Source organism: Mus caroli, chromosome 2 (genome assembly GCF_900094665.2).
Source record: "Mus caroli chromosome 2, CAROLI_EIJ_v1.1, whole genome shotgun sequence".
Taxonomy (NCBI): Eukaryota; Metazoa; Chordata; class Mammalia; order Rodentia; family Muridae; genus Mus; species Mus caroli.
This window is the reverse complement of record NC_034571.1, coordinates 72,301,810-72,313,982: the sequence shown is the minus strand read 5'-3', so window position 1 is coordinate 72,313,982 and position 12,173 is coordinate 72,301,810. Positions and strand designations below refer to the sequence as shown.

The following is a 12,173-nucleotide window of genomic DNA, read 5'->3' as shown; positions in this document are numbered from 1 at the left end:
GTGTGTGTATGTATGTATATGTGTGTATATATACATATATGTGTGTGTGTGTATATATATATATATATATATATATATATATATACACACACACACACACATAATCAACAAGATTGCCAACACTATCCACAGCTGACTAGTAGCATGCCAACAGTTTGTTTTGTTTTGTTGTTGTTGTTTGTTTGTTTGTTTGTTTGTTTTTTTGGTTTGGAAATTCATGACAAGAGCCAGGTATGATTGAGGCTGGAGCTTTAGTGATTTGGGGACACTCTAAGAAGTTGGATACTTAAAGGCCATTCTGGTTTGACCTGGCATGCCTACATCACTGGCATTTAATAGATTTAATAGTTAGGGCATTTTCTGACATTACTCATTTCTCCTTGAAGCAAGTGAGGGATTCTAGGCACTGAAATCCTTGTGCCAGGGGACCTGAGCCCTCCTGGGCTGCTGGTGGGGGAAAGTCTCACCCTCTTAAGAGTACCCGCAAAGTGCCACTGATCCAGGTGCCCACGACCTGATAAATGAACATGCAAAATGTAGGGCCGTTCCCAGTGATGTTCTGCCGTATCACCGAGCCTTGAAAAGGCACGCTACTCTGATGAAAGCCTTCATCTCCAACAAGTGAAGGCAGTCACAAAAGCCATGTTGTCTGGTTCTATTTAAGGGGCGTGTTCTGGACAGATCATTCTGTACATAAACAAAACTGATTATTGGTTGTCAGGAGCTAGAGATGTTGGATGAAATGGGAAAGGGGCTGCTGTTCCATGTAGAGTTTAAGTCATGAAAATGTTCTGAATGTGAAGATGAGGCCCATTTACCACTCTGTGAATGTGCCAAAAGCTAGATTAATACACACACACACACACACACACACACACACACACACACACACACACACACACATATATGCATGCATACATACATACATGGGACTATGTAGGTAGCTTGATAAGGTGCATGCCATGCACTGGTAAGGACTTGAACTTGATCCGCAGCACCCACATGAAAAGTAGCCATGATAGCATTCTCTGGGGGACCACTCTTGTACTCTCAGCTCAGGGGAGGCAGAGGCTGCAGGATCCTCCACTACTGGTGGTTCCCAAGCATAACCAGCCCCGCAAAGCCCCAGTGAAACACGCTGACTCAGAAAACAAAGCGGTGGGTGCTGGAGCAATGACATTTGATGCTGACCTCTGGTCTCTACATGCATGAGTTCACATGAGCATACACATCTACAGAAGTACAAACTCACACACCCACAAAGCGTGCCAGAGCCTGTCTCCCAGAGAGCCAACCAGGCCGGCAAATGTATCTATACCTCATGACTGGTAATGATCAAGAAGAATGTCACCATCATTTGGAACCACCAAGGCCTGCATTAAACCAGCCACCAAAGGAGAGAACCACTAATGTAACCATTCAGGGGACAGGTCCCCAAAGAACACAAGGTGTAAAAATGAAGACACGTGAAGTTCCTGTCCCCAACTCCCCATCTGCAGCCAAACCATACCCTGCCATCTTGTGTTCTCTAGCCATCCCTTATCTCGACTTTCTGTTTCTCCTAGAGTAAGAACAACTTTGTGGTCCTTTTATAAGACGACAGATTGAGTCATAACTGTAGTCAGGAACTGCCAAAGTCCAAGTTTCCTTCCTCATAGAAACCCTGAGAATTATCTCTGATTTGCATAAAACCTACTGCTGGCCATTTATTCCCAATAGCAAAGACAATCGTGAGAGGCCCTTCCTTTATCCTCCAGCAGTTTATGGTTCTGTGGGTTCTCAAAGGTGCCAGGAGGGTTGGATGCCAAGGCATCCCCATTGAGCCAGACCTGCTGGTGGAACCTGGGGACATTGTATTACCTGACCCTGAGGAACCCTTGGCATATGCACAGGGAGGTATTCTGCATGTGTCTCAGTCCATGAAGAGATCCTTTTGGCTGTATTTGCCGGGTGCTTGCTTCTGTGACTCTTGTGTTTGCAGGTCACAGCTCAGCAGCCTTGTGCTGGCACTGGGAGCGTGAGAGGGCAATGGATGTGAGAGATTGAATTTGTTCTCTTTTGTTCTTGGCAGGCAGCGCATGCCACACCACTACCCTTCCTGCCCTCGTGCGCACACCCACCCTGATGATGCAGCCTTCGCTGGATATCAAACCGTTCATGTCTTTTCCAGTGGACAGTAGCTCTGCCGTGGGGCTCTTTCCAAACTTTAACACAGTGAGTAAATGCATTCGTATTTTACTTGTATCTCCGGAATCTCTTTTCTTTCACTGCCTTCCAAGGTAGACCATGGGTGGAGTCTGTTTCCAAAGGGTGGGGTTTAGGCTCTACCATTCAACTATTCTGTGTGAAATGCCTCACTCAGGGAACTTAGACCAAGCGAGCTGTGTGTAGACTTCACTCCTGTCCCCACAGATGACAGTTGCCTGGTACATTGTCTTGTTTAATAAGCTCTACAGCGGCTTCGAACCTCTCATTCCTGAGGCGCTCAGGAACACATTTAGAGACATTGAGCCACACTGACTTTTCCAATTTCTAGTATAAATAAAAAGCAACAACTGTGCGATTCATCTCTCTGGGGGTGCCTTTTTATTTGGGAGATGTTTTAAATAAAGTATGACTTTCATATAAACAGAGTTTATATTTGGGGCAAGGGGCTCTTGTGAGCTATTGACTCTAACTCTGACCAAAAAGAAAGGTACTAATTTTATATCTACATTTCAGTTATCTGTACATTGTGTAGCTATTCCCCATTATACAAACATAATGAATACTAGCCCACCCTGACAAGCGTATTTGCATCTGTCAGACGACTTCCTTTCAGTTGAATGAAAGACATTTCATAGGCGAGCCAAGTAGAGCTGACATCTTTGAACCGCAGGATTCTGGGCAAGTCGGAAACTTCTGCCAGGAGAAAGGTTGAACACTGAGGAGACACCGTGCGTGCATCACATCCACACCAGAGATAAATCCACTCAGTGGAACAGGACGGTGTCTGTGAACAAGGCCATTGTAGATGCTGCCATGATCACAACAAATAATCGTGTTATCACCAGCAGCAGACAGTGTGCTCAGGAAGCACTGCCAAATGTCCCCCCTTTGCAAACTTATCTTCCGCAGAAATGAAAACAGCAAGAGGGTTTTTTCCTCATGGGCTGTAAATAAAATCTGTTGTCAAGCCTTCTGTTGGAGGCCTAGTGCTGAATGGTAAAGTGTCAGACAGCTTGGTGAAGGCTCCGCCTTTGACTTGGCCATGGTTGAATGTTTGTGGTTTCTTTGAGTTTATTTTCTGGCCAAGGCCAATGGGCTCTTTTTTTTGTGGGTTGATTTGGTTTTTGTTTTTAGGCATGAAGCATAGTTTCTAGTCTATAGAAGCACGCAAGTAAGATAAATCCAGCCTGTCTTGGCCAGGTGAATCCATGAGAAATGAGAGGGTGAGACTTACAATGTACCAAGGTATCGAGGCATCTTAGCGAGCTTGAATCCAGCCTGCTGCTGACTCTGCAGTCATTCTAGACATGATGCTGTACTCGGGACCCTGTTGGGGCATCTGTCTTTTGCTCTCCTTGTGTCTGTGCATGGCAGCACAAGGGAGCTGGTGTTGGTGAGCACCCTGAGTGATGAAGCACACTGAAGGGTGTGAGCCTCTGTTTTTACTTTTTAATGCAAGTCTCACACATGACTATTAGCACAAGTAACACAATTTTTTTTTGTTAAATTTGCCCACAGGAATTTATTACAAACATGTTCTGCTTCAAACAAAACCTTGGCACTTCTGGCAAACTGAAAGCTTAATTTCCCTGCCCCCGGGTCACATTCTATTCCCTTACCAGGAATGCGCTGTCAAAGCTGGCATCCGTCCTCCCAGCTCCTTCTCAAAGCTGCACATCTAACAGATACCTGAATGCAGCTGGGTTTTGCAAGTTCAGATATTCAGCAATGTTCTGTGGGTCACTATTGTCAACTTTCGAAATGTCTTACATTCGAAAGAGAGAGCTCCCAGGTGTCCAGGTTAGTTGACACTGTTGGTCTTCCTGTGGGGGTTGCCATCCCCTTCAGCTCCTTCAATCCTTTCCCTAACTCTTCCATAGGGCTCCCTGTTCAATGCTTGGCTGTATCTGCATCTGTCTCAGTCAGCTGCTGGTAGAGCCTCTCAGAGGGCAGCCATGCTAGACTCCTGTCCTTTGTGGTCTGTGTTACATCCCTCAGGGTAATATTTTCTAGTTCCATCCATTTGCCTCAGAAATTCACGATGTCCTTGTTTTAAATAGCTGAATAGTAATCCATTGTGTAAATGACCCACATTTTGTGTGTCCATCCTTTGGTTGAGGGACATCTGAGTTGCTTCTTAGTTTCTGGTTATTACTAATAAAGCTGCTATGAACGTAGTGGAACATGTGTTCTTGTGAAATAGTGGAGCATCTTTTGGGTACAAATGGAATTGGATACTTGTGTCTTCATGTAGAACTATTTCCAGATTTCTGAGGAAACGCCAAACTGATTTCCAGAGTGGTTGTACAAGCTTGCAATCCCACAGCAATGGGGGAGTGTTCCTCTTTTTCCATATCCTCGCCAGCATCTGCTGTCACTTGAGGTTATTTTTGTTTGTTTGTTTGTTTGTTTGTTTTTATCTTAACCATTCTGATTAGTGTAAGGTGGAATCTCCCAGTCTTTTTGATTTGCATTTCCTTGAAAACTAAGGATGCTGGACATTTCTTTAAGTGATTCTTGGTCATTCAAAATTCCTCTGTTGAGCATTCTCTGTTTAGCTCTGTATCCCATTTTTAAACTAGGTTATTTGTGGGGATTTTTTGGAGTCTAACTTCTTGAATTCTTTATATATTTTGGATATTAGCCCTCTATCAAATGTAGAGTTAGTAAATATCTTTAAGCTGCCATTTTTGTCCTATTGACAGTGTCCTTTGCCTTACAGAAGCTTTTCAGTTTCAAGAGGTCCCACTTATCAATTGTTGATCTTAGAGCCTGAGCTTAAAGCTTCATTGGTATTCTTTTTTTTAATACTTTTTATTAGGTATTTTCCTCATTTACATTTCCAATGCTGTCCCAAAAGTCCCCCATACCCTCCCACCCACTCCCCTACCCACCCACTCCCACTTTTTGGCCCTGGCGTTCCCCTGTACTGGGGCATATAAAGTTTGCATGTCCAATGGGCCTCTCTTTACAGTGATGGCCGACTAGGCCATCTTTTGATACATATGCAGCTAGAGTCAAGAGCTCCAGGGTACTGGTTAGTTCATAATGTTGTTGCACCTACAGGGTTGCAGATTCCTTTAGCTCCTTGGGTACTTTCTCTAGCTCCTTCATTGGGGGCCCTGTGATCCATCCAATAGCTGGACTGTCCTTTTTCCAATTGTCTTTTTCCATCCCAGCACCAAACTCACTTAGGAAAATTTCTAGGAGATTTTAAGAACATCTTTGGCCACTTTCCTAGGGAAATGTTTCTATACTGCTACTAATAATTATACACAATTATCATGTATTTGTGATATTTTCTACCCCTTCAGGTAATCAAGCCTCAAAACATTGCCGAGTCAGTGGTTTTCACCCTTATTGTGAAGAGGAGGGGCTGGGACTGGAATTAACAATTTTCTAACTTTGAAACTCATGTTCTGGCTCCTCAGGCCCTTGGCTCTTTAGGCCCGTGTCACCGCCCACCTCATTCACTGGGAACAAAGCCCAATCAGAAATCTTTCTCTGTCTTCGCTGGACACATGCTAGAAAATTTCCTGCTGAATCTTTAAGTAAAAGAGGAAATGACTTTTTCAATATGAAACGCAAACTTCTATAACCAGTTCTGCCAAAGCTGAATGTGTTTGTCCAACAGCTGTCGTAGCTTGTTGGCAAGTTTAAAGAGTTACTACCTACTCTTTCTTTGAGGAAACACGGTGTATTATACGTTAGCTTTCTTCAAACCAATGCTGTTATTAATAAGTTCTGCAAGTGATTAAAAACTTAATCAACTCTTATCTGAAAAGAACCAATTCTATTGCTATACCATGACCACGGATAAATGTTTTGAAAATTCTAAGCTTTGATCCCTTCAAGTTAGTTTTAAATAAGTATATTTGGAGCCTGGAACAATAGCTTTGTGGTTAAGAGCAGTTGCTGCTCCTGCAGAGGACCCAAGTTCAATTCCCAGAACCCACATGAGTTGGTGGCAACTGTCTATAATGCTTGCTCTAGTGACTTCACACACATGTGTATGTACACGCATGTAAATAAACATAAGGTAATTTCTATCGAAAGTCATAGTCAGGCACAGTGGTGCACATTTTTAATCCCAGCACTATGGATACAAAGGCAGTCAGATCTCTGTGAGACCAAAGCCAGCCTGATCTATATAGTGAACTCCAGGCCACCCAGGGCTTGCTACATAGTAATACTGTGCCTCTATAAACAAACAACGAACATTTAAAGTTTTCTCTTTTGTTTATAATAGAGAAGATTACTGCATGCTGAATAAAAGTTAAAAATGAATCAATTCTGTCATAGTCTAAAAAACAGAGGCTCTCAGCCTTCCTAATGCTGCAACCCTTTAATACAGTTTTTCATGTTGTGACCCTCAAACATAAAATTGTTTGCATTGCTACTTCCTAACTGTAATTTTACTACTGCTATGGATCCTAGTGTAAATATCTGATATGAGACCCCTGTGAAAGGGTCGTTTGACCCCCAAAAGAGTCCAGACCCACAGGCTGAGAACCACTGCTCTAAAACAAAACAGGTCCCTGAATGCAGAATTCACACACTGCAGAATCTACGCTTTCCAGCATTCATTTAGAGGTTGGCTTGCCTCACACTCCACAACTGAGAGAATCGTTCTATGCTATATATGATGAATAAGCAGGGGAGTGGAAAGATAAATGATTTAGTGGTTAAGAGCACTCACTACTGTGGTCTCTGAGGGCACCAGACACACATATGGCACATATGCATACATGTAGGTAAATGCTCATACATATTAAAATAGTAAATACATCTTTTCTTAAAAAAAATAACCAAATAGCGTAAGACCCCATCCAGGAAAACTGAGAAGAGCCGAGTAAGGAAACTAACTGGCCGTCGGGAAGGAGGCTGATGGTTTGGCTTCCTGATGGCCACAGACTTGCAAGATCAGCTTCCAGCCTCAGTGGTCAGGCTGCACAGAGGGCTGGCTTGTTCATTTATAAAGAGAAGACCGTGAAAACACAAACATCAATTCTTTTTAAGGTTTTGACCTTCATAGCTAAAACCCAGTAGGCTTTTCTGCCTGGCTACACACTGGTGCTCATTCTGCCACTGCCCTGGCATCCGTGTTTGTCTCTCAGAAGCAGCTTTCTTTTTATCAAGTCTCCTGCATGGGCCCATCCACTGACTTCAGTTTTCTTGCTCGCGCTCGCAGATTGAATCATCTCACCAGCCTGCCTCCAGTCCATTTTTAACCTCTTCCCAGTTTATTAAAATTTTTATTGTGGGGGATTATAAATATATATATTTTTTCCTTCTCTTAACTTCTTCCAAACCCTCACACCTACCCTGTCTGCTCTCCTTCAAACCCATGGCCTCCTTTTTCACTAATGCTTACTACATGCACATGTATATGTGCATATTCACATATCTTCCTAAATGTAACCTGACCTAATCTGAGACTTTCAACCTCCAGGAGCATGAAAGCATGAAGCCTTGTTGTCAAACCATGAAGTCTGTGGTATTTGGCTGTGAGCTCAGAATAGACATGTCCCCAGGTTCCTTCATCATGTGTATTAGTAGATAAAGCCTTCTCGAAGAAGCAGCATTCTGCATATAGGAACAGATGTGTTAGCCTGCCTCTCCAGAGCTCTAACTGTAGTCGAGCTGCCTGGGGACCACAGTCATCCCTCAGTGTCTCTGTGGACTGACAGGTGCTTTATGAGCCTGTTTATATGAAATTCTTCTCAGGTCCTGCTATGTTTCTGCTCCTTTTCCAGGAAACCGCAAGCACAACTGTCGTCTTATTGCAAGAAGCTCAAGACCCTTGGTTTTTAGGGGGGCGGCGGGATCTGATCACACCACTTACTTTGAAATTATTTTTCCCCAAGACATGATCAAATGTGTGGAACAGAATAAAGATGATTTCAGAGTCTATTGTCGCAAGCCACAGTGTGATCGTTGAGTCATGCCTGAGAAGCTATGAGGTCACCAGTGTGATTAGCAAGTCACCTTATCATCCCAGATCCCCTGGCAGCCTGAATCATTCATAGCCTGGAAATATCAACAAGCACTCAGACTTCTCTTTCTTAGAAGAGAAATAATGCATTTATCAGCTGGTGCTGAGAAACAGAAATCAGAAATTAAAATCCTATTCACTTTGCTCTTACTGTGAGCTTGTTACTCAGGTGATGCCATTGAAAGACACCCTGACATCACCTGGGACCTGCTTATAATACTTCCATCTATTGAATAAACTCCTTATTTCTACATTTCTTTTTTTGTACATAGTTCTATTTTGTTCTGGTATAGTGGAATGCTTCAGCTGATATAACCTAAATTGAATCTTTGCTCTTTGGGTCTTATTTTTATACTCTAACAGTGCTTGCTAGCATTAAAAAGTTATATATTTAATATTTCATAGATGCGAGTATGTCTAGCTACACTTATGCCTCATGTTTGCCTAATTAAAAAATGTGGTTGAAATTTTATTTTTGATCATAACTTTAAACTACATTAAAGAGTCTTCCTCTTCTATATGTTCTGAAGTATGTGATGTATATCACATAGATATCATTTATCACTTATGTCATATGATATCATATATCTCATATATATGTCATATATCTCATATATATCATAAATCACACACATTTTGCACACATGTGCACATGCGCACACACACACACATAGGTTTTGTGTAGCTTTGGTTGTTCTGGAACTCTGTCCATAGACCAAGCTGGCCTTGAACTCATAGAGATCCTCCTGGCTCTGCCTCCCACTCCCACCCCAGGAGTGCTGGGATTAAAAGCCTGAACCACACAGGCATTGAGGTGTGTGATACTAAGATACACTGAGATGAAGTCTTCTACAGTTACTCAGAATCACTTGAGAGAGGTAGAAATCATTGCCCACTCTGAATGTGCTAAACCTAGCACATTCATCAGTAGCACTTCTGAGATGATCACACACACACACACACACACACACACACACACACACACACACACACACACGTTTCTAGCAGACCGGGAGGGATGGCTAGAGTGTGTGTGCTGCTCTTGCAGAGAATCTGAGTTCATTTCTCAACACTAACATCAGGAGGCTCGCAAACCTGTCACTCCAGGTTCAGGGACTCCACTGCCCTCTTCTGGCCCCCGGCCAGGCACCTACACTCATGTGCACATATCCACACATAGATATATACATTTAATTAGAAAAAAAAATCTTAAAAACAGAAAACTTTTAAAATGTGATGAGGAGCTAACAAAGTTTTTTTGTACAAGTATTTTGCCACAGGTACATATGTCTAGAAAATATTGCATTCCCACAAAATTTGACCCAGGGGAAAAAAATAGACATGATCACTGGGGAAAAGACACAACTTCACCGTGACAACACACGTAGTTGTTTTTCTGCCCCTCAGACCACAACATGCCATTTTTACTTGTATCCTTTGCCTCACTCAGGAGCCTCAAAACTTGGACTGAAGACCCTATGCTATGGACGTAGAAAGAATGTTTCTGTAAAAGGTGGCTCGGTTTCTTTGCCTTGTCTACGTCATTGAGGAAGGCTCCCACTCACAGCCATTTCCTGCATGTCTGATGCTACATTCGTTGTGCTGAACAGAGGTTAAGTTGACAAATAGTTCCTCCGTCGCTGGCATTCCCCATATGGTCCCTGGAGATTCGGATTAGATTTTTATAGTCCCTGTGATGTGTGGGGAGTCGAGGAAGAGAGTCCTGCAGCTAACCTGCTGTGTGCTCCTCTCCTGCCTCTTGTGTTGCCCTGGTCTCAGCCTCTCGGGCTCTGGGCTGAGTCTTCGGGGCTAGGGTTTCAAGGATTATGTGTACTTGGAGGCGGCACTAGATTTCCCTGGCAAGACAGGTTCTCAGCCTTGGCACCGCCCCAGCTCAGCATTGTTCAAGAGTAGAGTCACCTTGGAAAGAGTGTCTACATCGGACCATCTTCTTTAGACCTTCATCTTATTCTCAACTCAGACTTTCGGTATATTCTTAGTTATTCTTATAATTAGGAAAAGAAAACACCTCTCGCCTTGCTCTTTTAAAACATATATTTTATTAATTTAGGAATTTTATAAATGTATTTTCATTGTATTTGTCCTGCTCCTCCCCTAACTCCTTCTGTAGCCATCCCCACTCCAAGTTTCTGTCGCTTTTGTTTTGTGGTACACACACACACACACACACACACACACACACACACATATATATATATATATATATATATATATATATATATATATATATATATATATATATATATATGTATATGTATATATGTCCAGTTTGTGCTGTTCATATAATTCAGGATGTGGGGCCATCCACTGGAGCATGAACCGTGTACAAGGAGCCAGTTAAAGAAAAATTGTCCCTTTCTTTTCTAGAAGCCGTTAACTGTTTGTAGCACCTCAGTTATGGGTGTGGGCTCCAGAATCCCTTCCACCTTCATGCTAGAATGTGTGTTCCCTTGATCATGTGCCTGTCGTATGTACACACAGCCACAGCTGTTGTGGGTCCATGAGTACAGAGGTCCTGTCATGTCCAAAAGGTAGCTTTCTAGGCACCTCTGCCATAGTCCCTGAGCCTTGCAGCAGGCAGCAGGGTGGGAGCAGGGGAGAGAGTTGGAAATGAATGTCCTATTTGTGGCTGAGCCCTCCATCGACATGTACTGCCTGAACTTTGACTTGTTGTGAGCCTGTGCATTAACCATGGTCCACTGCACTAAGAAACTTCTCTGATGAGATCTAAGAGGTGCACCGACCTATGAGTGTAGCAATCCAGGGTTAGAGAGCATATGGATACTTTTGTCCACTTAGCGGAATAATAGTCCCCAACCAAGAATTAAATTCACAAGAACCAAGGTGCTTTGTAGCTTTAATTTTCTCAAACCCTATTTCGTAATGATGGTTCTTAAACACAGTTCTTGGCTAGTTTTGTAGCATTTCCTCCTGTAATTTAAATGTACACTTACATGAATCCCTGCTGTGAAGCAGGCCTTAAATCCAACCAGAAACTGCTCAGCTACCGCCATAGTCCAGCCTGCTCTTAGCTGGTCTCAGTCACAGAGACTTTGTGTGCCTGGGATAGAGTGGGAAAGCTCAGTAAGAAAGTGGAGAAATACTGATACCTAAAACAGTACCTCCACAGCCCAGGAAAGGCTTTCTAAGCCAGATGCTCAGTGATTGGTTGTGGTGGCTCCCAAAGATCTGGGGAGCCCATGTAGTGACATGGTTTTGGTTGTTGCTTGTTTGTTGCTTTTTCTTGTTCTTCTTTTTCTGTCCTTTCCTCCTCCTTGATTCTGGCGCTCAGAATTAAGCATTGCGTCTCTTTGCAGATGAGCAGCACGCTGTGGAAGATTCCAGGCTCTTTGCTTTTATGGCTGCGTTGAGGGTGCTAAAGATGAATTGGAGAGCTATTTAGCAATCTGTGGAGTTAAAACACATCTGCGAGCTTAGTAGGAATCTTGGGAAAAGACTTTTTCACAAATTGAGCTTTCACTGTATGTAGGGTTTTTTTTTATAACTTCCTCTTTTATGTTCAGATGCTTGAAACAAAATGACAAATAACCTATGTTATATGGAACTCAGGATCACGGGACATTGGTGTGTTTCAGAGATACCCGACAGTTAATTGTTCAAGTGTGCTCGTCTATGAAATAGGCTACCTATGTCACTGATTGAGCCCTTTGTGGATCAGAAGATTGAAAGACAGAACTGAGATCCTTGTGTCTTCCAATAGAGTGGGCTAGACCTGAAAAGAATGAGATAAGCAAGGGCTAGCCTCCACGCTCACCTGAGCTGGGCTGACATGTACACTCTTCACAGTGTTTTTCACATGGGGCAGAAATCTAAGTGCCTAACAAATCCCCCCAAAGTCAAACAGAGCATCCTCGCTTGCACACACAGTATTCAGAAGGCAGGTTTGTCTTGTCGGTCCCAACCTTCTCTCTCTCTCTCTCTCTCTCTC

At 43.0% G+C, this 12,173-nt stretch overlaps 1 protein-coding gene across 11 annotated transcripts in view; it reads left to right on the top strand.

Moving 5' to 3' along the window:
* Positions 1-12,173, top strand: part of Znf385b (zinc finger protein 385B) — a 385,123-nt gene that overhangs the window by 290,766 nt on the left and 82,184 nt on the right. For all 11 annotated transcript variants that reach the window (XM_029474268.1, XM_021151791.2, XM_029474269.1 and 8 more), the window contains one exon: positions 2,072-2,214. In XM_029474268.1, coding sequence (XP_029330128.1) covers positions 2,072-2,214 — 143 coding nt within the window. The remainder of the gene's footprint in view (positions 1-2,071; positions 2,215-12,173) is intronic.